The 19,548-nt window shown below is 32.6% G+C and overlaps 1 protein-coding gene across 1 annotated transcript in view; it reads left to right on the forward strand.

Moving 5' to 3' along the window:
- The first annotated feature begins 5,069 nt into the window (after nt 1-5,069).
- Nucleotides 5,070-19,548, forward strand: part of LOC118190467 (uncharacterized) — an 85,938-nt gene continuing 71,459 nt past the window's right edge. Inside the window, exon 1 of the mRNA XM_035361175.2 lies at nt 5,070-5,504. Coding sequence (XP_035217066.1) covers nt 5,446-5,504 — 59 coding nt within the window. The 5' untranslated portion in view covers nt 5,070-5,445. The remainder of the gene's footprint in view (nt 5,505-19,548) is intronic.

A 19,548-nucleotide genomic window follows, 5' to 3' on the forward strand; every position in this document is an offset into this window, starting at 1 on the left:
TGCAACATGAATATGAACCAGTGTACTTTGTGATTTGCTATAGCCTAAATAACTCAATATAATCCTTAATACTGAATGATAATTTATCAATAAATGAACTTAATATTTTTTAGACAAGGCCAGGTTAATCCGCTCCCAGTTAATCAGAAGTTGACTGTATTTTCAATTCTTTTTTTTAGCTTTCTCTTCTTGGGGTTCCTCAAAAACGAATTTAGCTTTATAGGTTCTTATTCACAAAATTTAAAGGGCATAACTTTGCACTGATAATTTACAGTAATTAACTTCTATTATGTAATTTAAAATTTCATGAACTTGATAAAAAAGTAAGTAAAAGCAAAAGTTTTTAGCTTAATCCTTCAATTCTCAAATTAATACTTAAAAAAAACTTACCTTTCTTTGCAGTCAGTCAATATAGATCTATCTTTTTGAATTACACGTTAAAACGCGTGATTCAGATGTATTGGTTTGGTTTATGTGATTATGGCAAAGCTTCCAGGGCTATCTGCCTAAGGAAAGAGATGCCTTCGTAGAGGACTTTCTAAGGAAAACTGGGTCGTATACACTTTACACATGGGGAACAGCAAGAAATGCCCATGCAACCAGCCCGATCGCTGGCTTCAGACCGAACTACCAGTATTTAGCGACTTTTACCGCTCGGTCGCTGGTGGTCTGATTCAGCTATAATGACGTTTTAATAAAACAAATATATACTTATACTTGCCAAAAATTACTTATACTTTGTAGAGCCATTAGATTTTCTTAAGCAAGAGATGTAAAAATTGTGCAACGCCATTCCCGAGACTCGAACCTGGACCTCTCGAATACGCGCCGAGTGTGCTACCTTTACAGCACGAATGCATAGGGGAAGGGGGAGAAAATACCTTATTACTTTGCCAAATTAAAAAAAAAATAGAGATGGATTTTCTTTCTGTCAGAAATGCCATCCATGTAAGTTTTATGTAAATATATGCTAAACAGAAATTGTAAATATTCAGATTACATAAATTGAACACTTCGCTGCAGTACAGCTAATTCGTGCAAATATTTCTCTCTTTCTGTTGAACAAAAGACTAGTTACTAACATTATCTGACAAAAAGTATAAATAAATGCAAAATTCAATTCAAAATGTATTTCTACTTAAAAGGCGTTAGCTTTCTCTCGCTATATAAAAGTATAATTAGTAAAGTATTAACATATTTTTAAGTTGTAAGCTTAGACTCCAGTTATACGCATTCTTAACACTAGGTAACCTTACTATCTTCGCAATTAATGCAATAAAGCTAACTATTTGTACTTAAAAAAGCACTACAAAAGAAATAGCAGCAAGGAATCAAGGTAACATAAGTTATTTGCACATTACCTTCAGAGAAAAAAGTTTTATTACATGAAAAAGAAATTTTATAAACCAGGCATTAAAATTAGAAAAAGAACACTGTATAAACTATTATCATGAGTGAGACGAACTAAACATGTTAGTAAGACATAGAATATTTTATCTTCTGCTAGAGGATTTGAAACGTTGAACAATTTAAAAAAGTAAACAATTTTCATTTGTACACTCGTGCTAAAACAATAAACATGAAAACCTAAAAGAAAAAGTACGAATGTAAATAGGAGAATTAAAAGATCTTTGCTCTATTGTTTGCTATGTGGTCTATTAATGCCACACCAAACTCTTGGAACATTTTCCCTCATATCTATTAAATAGTTTGGTTTATTCCGTGTTTTGCCTTTGTTGCTTATTTTTCGAGCAGGATTGTATTTTATTAACGGCTTTAAGTTTTACTTTAGTGAGATGCGGTTGTTAGAAAACGAGATCGCTGTAGACTGCATTTTTCACTGCCGAATAAGTAACAATGTTGATAAGAAAGTTTTACAGGGAACATACTTTGAAATGCTGGCGTTTTCCAAAAGCATGTTTTCATCATTACCTTTGCTGTTCAGGACCCCGTTTGGTATAGGACTTTTATTTATGTTCTAGAACCCCAGATATAAGGCCTTAGAAAATTCTTCTGAAATTACAGATAATCATGTTTTTTCATGATAAAACTAAGGAAAATGAACGGAAAGAATACTTTGCCAAGAATCTGGAATATCAGGCTCTGATACTGACTAGTGATATTTTTCTAAAACTGCTTGAAAAGGAATTAAAAGTCGGACCCAAACACATATATGGAAACTAATAAAAATGATTTTCTTGCAATTAAGAAATAATTTGTAGTTAAACAAAGAAAAATTAAAGTTGAACTCTAAATTACGAAAGGTTACCGCTATAAATCCGATTTCACATATTTACCCCATTTCTTAATCATATTACTAACCAAATCATTTCTTACGTTACAACGATGTTACGGTACTACAACGATGTTTGTTACTTAAAAATATGACCTTTGGGAATTTTAGGAGTTTCGAAATTTTACTGTTGAATGTAAGATTTTATGAAACGAAGAATACAATTTAAAAAAACTGACTGTGGGATATGCCTCTTTCTTTGTTCCATTTTAAGTTCCAAAAATGGATCAATATTTGAAAAGACCAAAACAGATTAAAACACACTGCAATTTGATAATTAAAGTGTTTCTTACTCTTATAAATAGGAAATTTTTGGACAATTATTTTTCTTTTTAATATTTTCTGTGAAAAATATTTGATGCAATTCCAAAATTGTAACTATTAGAATTAGTTTTGAACAACTCATAGAAAGGAGCAATTATGTAAATTTTTATATGAATAGTGAAACATTTCTGAAAAACAGATCTTTAAGTAATCATATCAATTTGACCTTTTTACTTTTTTTTTTGTTGTTGTTGTTCTTTCTTGTATTTTTGTCTTAAAACAATTTCCTAGACTATCTAAAATATTAAACACTTCCCTGATATATATTGATTAAATTTAATCATAATTGCTTTTAGGGAGCAAGTCATTGAGTGGAATTATCATTCTGCTACCAAAGTCAGATATTCAAAATTTCTAATTGAAAGAGACGGAATAATATGCTGTTTTTTTTTTAACTGAAACATATTACGGAATGTTTATTCAAATATGCATCTAGTTTAGAAAGTTTTTCAAAAAGTAACTGAATGTGAAACAAAAAGTTTATGCAAACAGTTTTTGGAGGAATTTGTTTTCGAGTGGATATTTTTTTAAACTAAAGACTTAAATTTTCCTCACTTTACAAATTAATACGCTCAAGACTATGCATCGAAAAAAAGAAAACACCTATTTTTTAAAGTGACAGGTATTTCAAATATTATGCTTTATTTACTTACTCAAGTAAAGATAGTCGTCTGTGCGATTTCTCAACCGCAAATCAAATTTTTATTTTAAAAGAAGAATGTTAAATTTTGTTCTCAACAAAAATTTCAAAGCTTTCAGATTTTATATTACGCCAAAGGGGTGGTTTTCACACACATACTCGTTTCGAAAGCCGTTTCAAGAGCATTTGGACTAACCCTTCTTTGGGCAAAAATATTTAAAAAATGCATATCTTTAGAATTTCTGATAGATAGTCTCGCACGCTGGATATAAAAATATTTTATTCTGTACAATGCTGTTACTGCTCGCTTTGAAATCGTTAAATTTTGTAATAAAAAATTCGTCAAAGTTTTACAGAATACGAGAAAGGTAATGAAACAAACTCGAGATTCAAAATTCCGGCTTCCAGTTGGTCATATTCGGGGTTGAGGACTACGTTATTCAAAATATGATGACTGTAGGTACTGTTGGTTTTTCACAATGCAAGGAATATATATACATTCATGCAGATTCTTCATTATTTAATTTCTTTAAATATAATACAGGGCGATAATATTTGGTGGCAACAATCTGAAAAGTAATTCAACGTTTTTAGTGATTCTACGCAAAATACCATTTCGAGACTAATAGCCCTTCTCGGCTAACGCCTCTTTGGGCCAACAATAAACATTAAAAGTAAATTGAATGCTATATAGCACTTACCTTTTCAAATGCATATGAAGAAAAGAGGGTTAATAAGAAAGAAAAATGGAAAAAAAAAGGTGATATAACTAAAATAAAGGATTAGAAGTGATATAAGATTTCATACACGTAAAAGACGCTCAGCTAATATTTTTCTTATCTTAAAAAATATATTTTTAATATTTATTAATCTACGTAATAAATGTAACAACTGTGTCTTTTTTAAATCAGTTTTAAAGAGTTATAATAAAGTTTGCTAAGTTGTTATTGCTATGAAGTTTAATAGCAATGATTTTTTGTAATTCCTATTTACAGGTTTATGAGAAAATACATACATTCCCTTTTTGGCAGATGCACATAAAAATGCGAAAGAAAAAGGAGTTTTATATGACAGATTGATGTGTATGTGCCACAATGTAATGATTTTGTAAAGATCTTGCTTACTAACCTCAGTAAACATATTAAGAATTCACTTAAAATTTAAAGCGAATGCTTTGATTTTCAAAGTACATTTCACCTTTATTTTCAAATCTGCATAAATAAATAAAATTCGAATATAAAATTTGTATTTAACTGTCACATTCAGAAATTATTATATCAGTTTTTAACGGTACAATTTATGCTTTTTATGATGACGACACTAATTTAACTTTTAATTTTTCTGTTGAATCTGTTAAGTTCTTGGGTATTATATTTTTCCTTTCTTAGGTTAGAAGGTACCTTTACGCCGTTTATAATATTATTTATATGTTTTGTCTTTCTCTAACTCAGGGCTCGAATTTTGCTCAGGAATCAATTAAATATCCTCGTTCCTAATCGTGACGAAATCCAATTGTAAAAGAATTCCATCCATAAATTGCCATGGTAATGATAAATAAAAGACAAAATCCAGAAATGTATTTTTTAGAAATATTATTCTTAAAAAAAGTAAGCATTTAGTACAAAAACATTGCTTTGTTCGTTTATAATTCAAAGTGCTTTAGCGTCTTCATTTTCCTTTGGTAATATTTTAGCTACGAACAAATTTCTGGAGCCTGTATTCTTTAAAATCAGTACAACGAGTCGGGAGGAATATTTTGGCTTCTGATTTGATGTTGGCACCGTTTTATTTCTCGCCAAACGGAACAACCCTGTTTTTCTCCAGTTGCAACTCGAAACAAGGTTATATACGGTCCTTAACCTGCTCGGGTGACTAGGCTTGTAAAATTACAACTATAAAGTTTCAGTAATCCTCGTGACACCTAAGTAAATATAAGCTACATACCTGGAGCTTTCTTCATTCAGCTTTTATTGGCATAATTTGAAAAGCATTTTAATATTACAAACCTGAACGTTGACATCATGGAGCATTAAATCTGCAAGCAGTAGTGGCAGGTGTAGTCTGGAGGAAAAAGGAGGTGAAGCGATGTTGTCTGTTGAAGTATTCTGAGAGCAAAAGGCAGAAGAGGTGTCACAAACCGGTATGCGTCTAGCAGAGGGGAGAGAATTCGTTCACTATACCACAGTCCATGTGCCAGCACAAGGAACGAAGCTGTCCATCTCGAAATATGAACGATATCAAGAAAAGGTAAGATGCCTTAGCAGATACAGTATTATCTTTGCATAGCGCTGCTATTGTTATTAAATTCTTTCTAATTTCTAAATTTTCTTATTCTAAAATTGTCATCAAACAAAATCACTAATTTTTTTATTTTTGAAGAAGAATTATTCATCAAAATTTTATGTGCAAGTAAAATGACATATCATTTAATGATCTTCTGAAGTACGATTATTGCTTCTTCTAATAATTTTTTTCTGGAATTATAAATGGTATTTCTTTATCAGTTATCTTTTAGCTATTTATGTATTTCTTTCTGAGGATTTAAAATATACTTTATCAATTAAAGTTTTAAAATTTTAAAGACATTTTTATTCTAGGTTGAATTGTTTTAAATGTTTGCGGGTTAGGTGATTTTATATCAATTTACAGGGCAAGTTACACAGATGACAGATGGTTTTCACTTTGAAATATTTTAATTGGTTTTCATCATTTGAAAATATTTATATTCTAAATACAACTTGTTGCAAATCTTACAGTCGGTATGTGCTAAAGAGATAGAGGTTTCAGAGATCTTTCATGATAAATTTTAAGTAAAACTGAGATAAACAAAAATATACCTAATTAATCTTACTTAACAATACTTTAGTTTGCCTAGTATGCTGTAGAAGTTATTTATTCTGATACTACTAGTTATTCGTTGCCTTTACAAACAAATACAATCTGTTGATTCGTTGACACGTTTAAGCATTCTGCCCGTAATAAACCATTTAATCTCGGCATTTTATTTAAATTAAGAAATCTGGTATTCTTCTGTTATCGGGACCAGATTCAGAAATATATGTATCTCTGTAGGTGTATATGTATGTATGTGCGTATATGTGTATGTATGCGTATACACATGCATAAATACGTACGTAAAATATGCACATGCATACATAACATACCCATCCATATATACATGCATATATGCACATGTTTCTGAAGCTGGTCCTGATAACAGAAGAGCACCAAAAATTTCTCCTTGCTGAATTATAAAGAGGAAATAATTTTCGTTAGATTTTTTTTTTCCTAGAAAATATCTCTCCTGTGGTAGATAACTGTCGAATGATTAATCATAAAAAGTAGTAATGAATTCTAAATTTATATTTAGTATTAATAATTTAGTGCATGATCTATAATATAGATAGGAAACATTAGATTATAATTTTTGAATATATTGCATATTTAGATGTATTTAACAAAGCAGAGAGAGAGCTTAATATATGAACTGCTTAGTATACATTTTAGTATGCGAAGATAAATTCAATTAATAAAATAACACAGTTTTAAGAGATGGTACATTTAGCTTTATACAAATATTGCATCATATGAATGAGTTTATGTAATAAATATTTCAAAGTATTCTTGGCATACTTATCATTGCTCTCAAAGCCAATTATTTTAAATAAAATAAAACTTTCAAAAGTATAAAATAAGTGTACAATAGAAGTTTTTGTATTAAAATTAAATTATCGGACAAATATTTTCTGAAAAGTGTAACTTTTACATTGTAATGTTTTTTAATAAAAGGTATATTATCATAATTTTTAGAAAAAGTTAAAATAATGAGAAATATAATATAAAATTATAATAATTATATGACTTTATTGTAAAGCTTATAATAGATATAGTATACCTGTAGTAGCTTACAATGTTAATATACTAAGCTATACATTTTTTGCATAAATACTTTTCTTCTATCGAATATTATAATTCAATGAAACTCTTACTTCATTTCGACTGTAAAAAAGCACTTAATATGATTTGGTATGAGTTATTTGTCAAAGAAATAAGAAATATCAGAGTAATAATTGTTAAGAGTCCAAATATATGATTAAATATATGATTAAATATAGGAGTAAATGTTTCAGATTAAAAATAAAACAAAAATATCGGTGAGAACGTTATTAGAGATAGATATGCTAACAATTTTTAACTTTTGAAAACAGGAACTTAAAAGTTTTAAAACATGGAATATGCTTAACTTTTAGACTAGGAAACATCAAACTATTTTTTTGAAGTAATTTGATGTTTCAGAACTTCGCTGAAATTATTCCTTTGAAGAGTATATTTATTGCAAAAATTAGTGATAGCATTATATACTACCTCTTCAATATGGTTGAAGAATTGTTTTCTTCAAAGTAATTAGAATTTTATTTCGACTTAATATTTCTAAATACGGCTTCAAATTCATATTTAGAAATATTTTAATTATTTGTATAGTACAAAATACTTACTTTTGATTAAAACACACATAAATGGTACAAATTGAAAATATTGGAAATTTTCAATCCCAGAAATGTCTTTTAATTATCAACTACATAGATTGGGCATTAGCATGTTGATATTTCGTGCTCGATTCTGCTTTGATGTAGATATAAAATTAAATTATTAATTATTAAAGCATAGTTATTTAAAGTGAAAAATAGCAAAGTACTGTTCAGAAATTTTTGTTTAGGAAAGAAAATTTTCAATTTAACATCTTCTGTCATTTTTTAGAATTTATTATTTATCGCCTCATTTGCATTATTTATTTATCTGATTGATTACTAAATTATGTAGCTTTGGCCCATTTTCAAAAGATATATGCAAATAAATTTAGCAAAGAAAACTTAATGTACCTTAACATGCATACAAAAGGCAACATTGGTCTGGTAATTACTTACAAAGCCATTAAAATACCAAAAATATAACAACAGAACATAAAATGCACTTTTAGAATGTTCCAGTTTCAGCTCTATTTTACGTTTTCAAGAAGGGGGATTCGGTTTTGAAAAATGCTGAAGGCTTGGGCATTTTTGATATTTATGACAGGATAGATTGAAGTAATGCTAATAAGATATTTACGGTTTTTATGATAATGTATTATGGTAAAAATAAATCTAAAAATGCCTTTATGAAATTTACTGGTGCCGGAGATTAAAAAAAACTTTTAATGTATATAATATAAATTGAAAATTATTGTATCGATTATGCTATCATAATTTTTAGTCGTTTATTAAAGTTAATTTTTAAGTTAGAAACCGAAAAATTTTCAACGTTTCTGTTTATGAAAAATGATCACTCAAAATTTGAACTACTATAGTTGAAATTTTAAGATTGATATCAATAAATAGAAAAAAAAGTTTGTCCAAAACATCTTGCTGGATGTTAATGAAGCTGTTCACATGCGTAATATTATCCTATTCAATATACTTAAAAACAATGAAAGAAAAAAGATAATTCTAGTTTTCGTCACACCAGAAGGTTTGTTAAGGCATTTTATACTCTCATTGAGCATCGCAAGTTACCAAAGTGCTCTTGGACTCACTCCTGCTAATGTAATTATTTGATTGTTTAGCTTTATTATTAAGCATCGTTTTTTTCGCACTTAGCGTTTTCTTCACGATTCAGCAGAAAAATCACAACATTTTTAACAACAGCATAGCAACATATGTTAAGAATTCTCGGTAAAGTATTGGTATGCGCTTTTTTGCTTTTTTTCAGTTCTTTCTCAGTTCATATTAATGTTCAGTTTTCTTACTTAAATGATTTACAAAACTTTTTAGGTCTTTTTATTAATAACTTTTTGTGGGCTAAATTTGGTTTATTAAATGCGATTTTTTTCATACATACGCCATTCAAAATTTAACAGAAAAATCACAAAATATTAAAAACAACATATCTTTAGAATTTCCCATATAGTTTTAGGGGTTGGTATGAATTCTTTTCTTATTATTACTTTAAAAGCTAGCCGAATAAAATAGCTGTCATAAAAAAAGTGTACAGTGATTTTAATGAGTAATTTTATAAGAATGTTTAGTATTTCTGATTAGATATCTCCATGATTTTAAAGCATATTTATTTAAATCAATTACATTAAAGAGCAGAAAAAATATTCTTAAGAACTGTGTTTAACTATGCTTTTAAATCGCTTAGATTGTTACTCAGTAACATTCCAGATTAAACCTAAAAGTTAAACTTAAGCGTTACTGAAAGGCAATAGGATGTTGAAAAATAAAAGTATTTTATTTTCGAGTGTGGCAACACATTGCTTTCAAATATCAAGATTATCGAATTATAATTGCAATGGAGCAGTTATTGTGGTGCCTGTGCACACCAGTATCTTGCTGAACAATTTGCTTTTTTAAGAATCATGTCAGAACAATGAAAGTCCATCATGGTAAGTTAAGTAAAAAAAATTAGAAGTTTTAAAAAATTAGGAACGATTCAGTTTGTAGAGACATTAGGTATTTTTTTGGAAGCAGACAAGGTGAAAAATTAGCAAACGCCTTCGCCGAGAATCGAACCACGGACATCTGGAATACCGGTCCAGCGTGCAGAACCACTACACCACAAAGGCACGCTAGAAATACGGGAGAAATACCTTACAAGTTAAATAAAATTTTTTTTATTTAAATTAAAATAAAAATACCTTATATTTTGCCGAATGGCAACAGGCTATCGTGCTGTAGATAAAAATATTTTATTTTGAGCACTGTTCTCACTTCTTGTTTTCAAATCGCTGAGTTATAAAAACTAATTAAATTTATACAAATTATGAAACAAATCAAAAACAAATTCGAAATTGAGGTTCGAGGTGCTCGTGTTTTTGGGTGGAGAACTACGTGTATTAAAAATTCAATGGTTATAGTAGGTGCCGTCGGTTTTTCACCACGCAAGCAGCATGCATACACATACATACAGATTCTTCATAATTATTTATTTGAAAGTATCACATCGCAATAACATTTGGTGGAAACAGTTCGAAAAGTCATTCGAATGTAAAAGTGACAGAGGCGGGGAAAAAAAAAAAAAAAAAAAAACTGAGAAGTTTCAGATTTTTAACTGTCGCTTAAAAGGATTTGCTAAAGTTTTTTACGCCCTTGCTGAGCTCGCAGTCTACTAGTCTGCTTTTACACTCACTTTTGCTAACTCTTTTTTTTAAATCTTTTTAGTTTTATTATTAGGTATCGTTTTCTTTGCCTTTATGCCACATACAGTTCAACAACAAAATCAAAAATTTTTAAAAGCTGCATGGCAGCATATGTTTAGAATTCCCGATGTAGTGTTAGGTGTTGATAGAAATTTTTATATTTTTACAGTTTTTTCTCAATTCATCACATTCAATATTCAACTTTCTTAGTAAGATGCTAACAATTTTTTTTATCATTAACTTTTTATGTGCTAACTTTGTTTATTAAATATCACGCTCTTTGCTCTGTAAGGATCTTAAGTTTTACTAACGTTTATTTTATTTTAAATCTTTACTATCACTTCTTATTTTCTACTTCCGGCCAGAATTATAAGCGTTAAGGATTTTATGCAAAGTTTGTCTGGCGAACGCCAAGTATTTAAGTGTGGCCTTTTTGCCAAGCGAAAGAGAGGAAGCAGTGAGTTCGAAGCAGGCCGCTTACCTTAGAAGTTACGCAGTTGCTTGTTGCCTTCCAGGCCAGAGGTTTTAATCCTCTTGATAAATTTTAAACGTATTGTAGTGTTCACAGTTCTCTGTACTACATACGCTTCCTGTTAATATAAGGCCAATCTTCCACGTGTATTATTTTAAAGTTAAATTAGAGTTTAGTTCTATTTTTTTATATTTTTACGTTAGACCCCGAGTAGCGGGTCTGTGTATTCCGAAGTACGGAAGTCATTGTATATAAAGAAAAATAAAGGGTTTTGTATACCCTTCGTCTGTATCCTGTCTACTTACTACAATTAATGAACATAGCTTTAGTAAGCTCTCTGTTCTTAGTCAGGTCCTTGTATGTTTCCGAAGAAGGTTAGAAGAAACATTGAACCTGATAGTGGCGCCCAACGTAGAAGAATAACCATGGCCGAGTTTCAAGAAGAACCTGTGCTGCCTGCAGAAACGGCTCAGAATCCAGAAATGCCAGCTGCCGCCCTGGAAGGATTTGGGTACATCGTCCAGACCATGCGCGCTTCGATGAAACCAGAAGCAACATTTAATGGAAACTCACCGGTAACCAGTTTTTTGGAAAAATTGGATGACCACTTCATGCTCTACCCCGTGCACGAGTTTCAAAAAGTTACCTTAGCTACCAGCGCTTTGAGGGGCCAAGCGCTTAACTGGTTCAAATGTATCGGCAGAAGTCTCTTGGGTCAAGCAGGAAGTCCCACCTATACTTACGAAAATTTCAAGACTGCCCTACTAAAAGCCTTCCCTGTTGTAAGGGATCGTGCGAAATTAGAAACGGAACTTTTTAGTATATATCAACAAAGAATCGAAAACCTCTCGAGCTTTATTTTAAGAAAAATTCACGTTTTCAAGCTCTTGTATGGAAACCGTCCGGATCCTGAAATAATTCAAGTGATTTTGCCGAGGTTACTACCCCAAGCGCAAGAGTTTATTGAATTAAGAAATCCGACTACACTGGAAAAGTTATTTGAGCTAGCAATCCAGTTTGAAAGTAGAAGAACGGCGGACGTCGAAAGAAGACGCCAATATCAACAGCGAAACCAATTTGGTACGCCAAGACTACAGCAAACTCAAGCACATGGCTACGGAGAAAAAGCGAATCAGTGGGCAAGGAAACCCGAGCATTCAAAAACAGCCGGCGAACGTCGACAGTTCAATAGCAACCCAGGAAAAAAGTCTCAAGGCCAGTGGAAAAAGAAGGAAAGCACGGAAAGGAAAAATAATTTAAACTAAAACGGATTTCTGCTGACGAGAGGGTGCGGAAATCCGAAGGCCACGAAAACTCCTCTTCCTACAAGTTAAATACAGTAATGGTGAAAAATTTGACTCTTCCGAAGATTGAAGTCTTGGTGAATAATATCCCGGCCACCGCACTCCTGGATACCGGCGCGCAGTGTTCCTGTGTGGCAGAAGTCTTTTTTAGAAAGTATTTTCGCAAATACCGCATATATAATGCGGATAATACGACACTATTAGCGGCCGGCGCAAGGAAAAGAATGTAAGTGCGTAGGTAAAGTACCTTTATATATCCGTATCAAGGACGAACAAGTAAAGGTGATGTTTTTTATAGTAAAGAATTTGCAAGCACATTTAATCCTAGGAATAGACTTTCTTTCAGACGCACAAGCTACACTGGATTTTAATGAAGCGTCCCTTAGGCTGACAATGAAACCAGTGCGTGTAGAAAAGGTGGAACCGCCAAGGTTAAAACTTGACCACCTCCCTAATGACGAGCAAGGAAGAATCCGACAAGTGGTAAGTGAATTTGCTTCGTTATTAAGTGATATTCCAGAATTTACTCAGGTTACTAACCATAGTATTGACACCGGAGATGCATTGCCGGTTCGTCAAAAACCATACCGATATGATAAGAATAAGAAAAAAATTATAGAATGGCATATTACCGATATGCTACGTAAAAAGATCATAACGCCCATCTCAAGTAGTTATGCTAGCCCGGTGGTTTTATGTAAGAAAAATAATGATTATCCTTTGGAGCATCCAAAAAGGTGGAGATTCGCTATTGATTACCGTAAATTAAATTCCATAACGAAATATCCGGTATATCCGTTACCGATCATAGAAGAAATTTTAAGGAACATAAAATCAACCAAATTTATGACGACTTTAGACTTAACGAATGGTTATTTTCAAATAGGGGTCAGGCCTGAGGACGTGCCTAAGACTGCTTTTATAACCAAGTCTGGCACTTATGCATTTTTGCGTATGCCGTTTGGCCTTTCTGGGGTCCCAGCAACATTTCAGCGATGCATGGACATTGTGTTAAGACCTGTTCTTGGAAAGTCCACATTTATCTATTTAGATGATATCATTATTACTAGTGATAATCTCGACCAACATATACAGGATTTAAGACAGGTGTTTTCTTTATTAAATGAGGCCGGTCTAAAAGTTAATGTCGAAAAGTGCAAATTTGCAGCCCCTGAATTAAAATATTTAGGTTACAAAATATCGCAAAAAGGGATCGAGACAGATGAATCAAAAATAATCGCTGTACAAAAGTATCCGACTCCAAATACGGCAAAGAAGCTCTCTTCTTTTCTAGGACTTTGTTCATATTATAGGTCCTTTATAAAAGATTTTGCGGCTATCGCTGAGCCATGGTTAAAATTAAAAAGGAAAAAGGCAAGATTCTCGTGGACGGCCGAAGCCAATAGTGCTTTCGAAAAATTAAAACAAGCATTAACGCAAGCCCCTGTGTTGAAATTTCCTGAAAAGGATGAAAATTTAGAAATTTCAGCGGATGCTTCGGATTATGCGGTAGGAGCGGTACTTTCGTAAAATCAGCAGCCCGTGGCATTTTTTAGCCGAACTTTAAATCAAACACAAAGAAACTATTCCGCGACCGAGAGAGAGGCACTTGCAGTTCTGTTAGCAGTGCAAAAGTTCCGAGTCTATTTTGGAAAGGCGCCGATAACAGTATATTCTGATCATGCGGCGGTAACTAGATTGTACTCAGGGAAAAATTTATCCCCAAGGTTAATAAGATGGGCACTCAAGCTGCAAGAATATAATCTGGTAATCAAGCATACTCCCGGAAAGGAAAATATCGTAGCAGATGCCCTATCACGAATTAAATTAGACGAACAAGGTAATACCGTAAAATTTGCAATGCTTACAGCGTGTACAATAAATTCCCGAGAAACTGTAATAACCGAACTGGGTAAGGATCCTCAGTTTGGAAGTATTTATGAGTATTTGAAGGATCCTGAAAATTTTAGCCTCCAAGATATTGTGGCGATAAGAAATAGGGCGGCCCATTACGAACTAATAGATGGTCTATTATTTTATACAAAAACTACGAATTCCAACAACGAATTTGGACCTGTTATCCCAGCTAGTCTGAGATTAAATATCCTGCAAGAGCTTCATGACAGCCCTTTAGCTTCTCATGCTGGTATTCGAAAAACTATCCAACGCGTACGCGAGGCAGTCTACTTTCCTGAACTGCAAAAGTTAACAAGGGCGTATGTCCAGTCCTGCCCAACATGTCAAGCCGTTAATTATATTAATTTCCGCACGGCCGGGTTTCTAAATAGTATTAAATCCGAATTTCCAAATGAAATAATTGGCATCGATTTATTGGTCCCTTTCCCAAAAAGTCAGTTAAATAAAAGTCGCTATCTCCTTGTTATGGTTGATCATTTTAGTAAATGGACCGAAATTGTTCCCTTAAAACGAGCCTCCGCGAAATTAGTTACTGATTCTATTTTAAATAAATATATTTTAAAATACGGGGTGCCCCTAAAAGTTATATCGGATAATGGTCCTCAATTTGTATGTAATATATTTGAAGACATGTGCCAAAAACTGGGCATACGTCATTTAAAAATGGCCCCGTATCGGCCGCAATCAAATATAGCGGAACGGGTCAACAGAAATATAGTGAAAATTATCCGTAGTTATGTTAAAAATTTTCATAAAAGCTGGGATAACTATGTCAATGAATTTGCTTTCGCCCTTAGGACCGCAAAACATGATACAACGGGAAAAACTCCTGCTGAGTTATTTCTAGGCAGAAAGATTATAACACCGTTAGATAAACTATTTTATGTGCAACAAAGAGCCCCAGAATTTAAAATGGGTGATACAGAAAAACTAATAAATGAAGCAAAAAAGAATACGGAAGTAGCACAAAGAAAACAGAAATTATATTATGACTTGAAACGACGGGGAGTAACTTATAAAGTAGGGGATGAAGTTTTAAAAATTAAGCATTCACTTTCTTCAGCACCAGAAGATAAAACTGCCAAACTTTTTCCACGATTTGAAGGGCCATATGTTATAGAAAAAATAACTCACGCTGTTGTAGTGTTAAAGGCCAGAAATGGTGAAACCTGTTCCGCAAATATTGATCAAATTAAGCCCTACTTCGATCGTAATAAAATGCAAATCTTTTCAGATCTTTTGCAGACACCGCAGGTACAAGTTCCAGAGGTGGGAAAACGACAAGTACAAGGGCAAGCCAATGAGAGACAGAAGCAAGTGAAAAGAAAATTGCCCCGCGGAAAAATTGATGGTAAAAAGAAAAAGAAGTCGTTCCACCGTCCAGAAAACAGAGTTCATGAACACCCGCAGAATGAAGAAGGGAGAAGGACGACGTATGTGAAGAGGACCAGGAGAAAGGACGGCAACTATAACCCGGCTTTAAAACGGAAGATCGACTCATCCGACAGAACTCTCCGCAGCAAAAGTCGCCGAACTGCGGAAGGGCCATCAGCGGCGGAGGAAAAAGTACAAGAAAAATTTGAACGGCCAACAACGAGGTCCAAGCAGGATCACGACAGAAGTTTCCCGGTTCCGCCAAGACCAGCTGCCTTTAAACGGCCAAGACCACAAGCAGAGGAGAAAAGGAAGGTGTTCAAGGGTGGCCGTACTGGTGAAGAACGGAAGCTTCCAGAGGAAAGCACTGAAGGGCGAGCCCGTACAAGAAGGAGGATAAACCAGGCTAATATCTGCAGTACCTTTAAAGACTGGGCCCAGAAAAGGATGTCCGAATATTACAAATATAAGTAAAATTTTATGTTACTTTGCAAACTTAAGTTAATCTTTCATTCTTACTGCAAGTGGCAGATTTCAAGAAGTTTTACCTCATGCGAGGTCTACCTTTATCGCCAAAAGGGCGAGAAATGAGTTGTTACCGATTTTCGTATTATGTTTTTAAATTACTCGTGCGTAAAACTAAAGTTGATATATAATAGCGTTGTGTAAAGACTTAAATATTGTAAAAAGTTATTGTATAAATTTTATTTAAAACATTCTAGCAAGAAAGAAGTTTTAGTCTGAAAGACGTTTTGAAATGTAGTATTATTTCAATTTAGAAAGAATTGGCACTTGCTTTGAAAAGAATAGAAGTTAACAATGTACTACTAATGTATGTTTTCAAATGTGTAAAATTAACGGCATGTTGATATGTTCTTATATACATGTGAACTGTTATTTTAAATGTTAAGAAATACCGTGATATGGTAAAAGTGAAAGTAATGTTAAAAATTTGTTATTCGTGTGACTGTAAAGATTAAATCAGAGCGAATATGTGGTAAAGGTTGAATGATGTAGTTAGGCTCTCTGACGCTACACTTTAGAGTTAACCACTTTTAGAATAGTACCTCAGGGTTTAGAGTTGAAAGTAGGGTGTGTTAAGAGGTCTCGTTATGTTGAATTTTAACACGTTAGTGTTTTGATTGTAGGAGGAAGTGTGGCACACGTAGACAGAAACACATTCGTGTTTGGTGTTCTTTTACAACACATGTCAGAGAGCACGGGGAGAGATAATTAAAATAGTCATGAATGAAATAAGAAGGTTAAGAGAAGTATATTCTATGTGTTATTTGCATTGTCATTCTGTAACATTTCATTAAACTAGTTTTCCTTCCAGATCTCTGGAAGGAACCAGAATTGAATAAAGCTCCTGTTTAGATGCAGTACAGATGAAAAAAAAAGATTGTTGTAGATCCTGGGAGCTGCTATTGTAACAAATTTCTTTTTTTTTAAATTTTCTAGTTTCTGACGAAGTTATGATTGTAAAAGGTTGGCCTCGCGTTAGATTCTAGAGCTAAAAGTTTTCAACAAGGTCGTTTTAGACCTCAGTTTCAAACTAATTAACTCTGGCGGGAAGTATGTAAGGATCTTAAGTTTTACTAACGTTTATTTTATTTTAAATCTTTACTATCACTTCTTATTTTCTACTTCCGGCCAGAATTATAAGCGTTAAGGATTTTATGCAAAGTTTGTCTGGCGAACGCCAAGTATTTAAGTGTGGCCTTTTTGCCAAGCGAAAGAGAGGAAGCAGTGAGTTCGAAGCAGGCCGCTTACCTTAGAAGTTACGCAGTTGCTATTTGCCTTCCAAGCCAGAGGTTTTAATCCTCTTGATAAATTAAACGTATTGTAGTGTTCACAGTCTCTGTGCTACATACGCTTCCTGTTATTATAAGGCCAATCTTACACGTGTATTATTCTAAAGTTAAATTAGAGTTTAGTTTTATTTTGATATCTTTTACGTTAGACCCCGAGTGGAGGGTCATTGTATTCCGAAGTACGGAAGTCATTGTATATAAAGAAAAATAAAGGGTTTTGTATACCCTTCGTCTGTATCCTGTCTACTTACTACAATTAATGAACATAGCTTTAGTAAGCTCTCTGTTCTTAGTCAGGTCCTTGTATGTTTCCGAAGAAGGTTAGAAGAAACATTGAACCTGATAGCTCTTCTTACACATAAAATTCCATTCAACAGCCAAATCACGAAATGTTTAAAAAAACCGTATCGTTAGAATTCACGGTAGACTGTTAGAGTTTGACATATTTAGTTTTATAGTCGAGCTTATTTCTTTAAAAACTAGCTTCTTGTGCGTTCAGCCGATTGAAATAATTATCATAAAAAAGAAAAGTGTGTATTGATTTTAATGAGTTCATCTAGTGTAATTTCATAAAATTGCTTAATATTTACGGTTAGATATCTCTTAAGTTTATTACATGTTTATTTAAATCAATAATATTAAAAAGTACAAAAAATTATTCTTAAGAACTGTGTTTATTGCTTTTAAATCGCTTAATTTATTACTCAGTAATCTTCCAGATTAAATTTGGAAAGTATTTTAAAGGTAAGTATTTTAGGTAAGTATTTTAGTAAAAGTATTTTAGGTTTTACGGGAAGCACGGGGCAGGTAGAAGTGCTTTATTTCCCGCCGTGGCAACACATTGATTTCTTAAAGTCGAGTTTTCTAAATTAAAATTAAAAGATAAATATCTCACCTTTTTCCGAATGGCAACAATCTCGTGAGCTGGAGATAAAAATATTTTACTTCAAACAGTGTTGCCACTGCTTGCTTTCAGATTAAGTTTGTTTATCAAAAATTCTTTAAAGTTATACAAAATATGAAAGAAATAATAAAACAAATTCCAAATTCGGACTTCCAGGTGCCCATGTTTGGGTGGAGGATTATGCTATTCAAAGTTTGATGATTCTAGGTACAGTCGTTTTTGTCAAAGCGCGAGGAACATACATACATGTACGCAGATTCTTCATTATTTAATTTATTTAAAAATAATACAGGGACGTAATATTTGGTGGCAACAATTTGAAAAGTAATCCGTAGTTTATACCAAATAAGTTCGAAAAGATGGAATAAGAATGACGTCACAGAAATGATGCCAGGAAAATGTCAGCAAGGTGACGTCATGACTTATCATGGCCGTCGTGCAGTGTACGAATAAAAGTTTCAAACATATTGTTAAAAAAAATTCCCTGACTTCGAGAGAAAATATCAACGTCCGCAGGCTCGGAAAAGTGTCTTTAGGCATAATTTGCATGAAATACCATTGAAACTTTCATTGGTCTTTCAGGCTTTACCATGTATATATTTGTCTTAAATTACCATTTACACATTTTAATAAATTTGAAATAGTTATTTACAATCCTTTCATTTTTTTATATACGAAGTAGAAAATCAATTATGTTAAGTTTTAGAATCAGAACAGGAGATTTATAAATGTTCAATGATATATAGTAGCTAACATATAAACACAAATTAGAATGTAAATAAAAGTTCGCATATGGCAACGGCCATGATAAGTCATAACGTCATATCGTGACGTGCCATGCCTCCATTTTCATTGTACTGGACATACGGAGAATGTTTATTCTACTTATTCTAATCTCCTTGGCTTATACTGAACCGATGGAAAATCCCATTTCAAAACTAAATAGTCCCTTTTCACTTTTAGGTAGTGTTTGAAAAAGGCGATGCAGGCCTTTAAGACCTTAAATATTGATCCTAGATATGCATTTTTGTTCGCAACATTTCTCAAATTAAGATGAAAACTTTTACACAAAAACTATCCCAGTATTGGAGATAGTTTTATTTGTATATCGAAAGCAAAATATTTTAACATAAAATTGCTCATCAAACTTAAAAGAGTCAAATACAAAAGTATTCTTACCTTTACATGCAGAATTTACAAGATATTAATATTTTAATGAGACCAACGACAAATTTAAAAGCGAGTACTGTTACTTACAATGGAATTGCTGGACACGAAAACGAGAAATTTTCGTTTTGTACATTCATATTTAATATCGTCAGTATTCTTTCG

The sequence above is a fragment of the Stegodyphus dumicola genome, chromosome 3 (assembly GCF_044657685.1).
Source record: "Stegodyphus dumicola isolate Sdum_Otavi_A_Nest chromosome 3, ASM4465768v1".
In the NCBI taxonomy this organism is placed as follows: Eukaryota; Metazoa; Arthropoda; class Arachnida; order Araneae; family Eresidae; genus Stegodyphus; species Stegodyphus dumicola.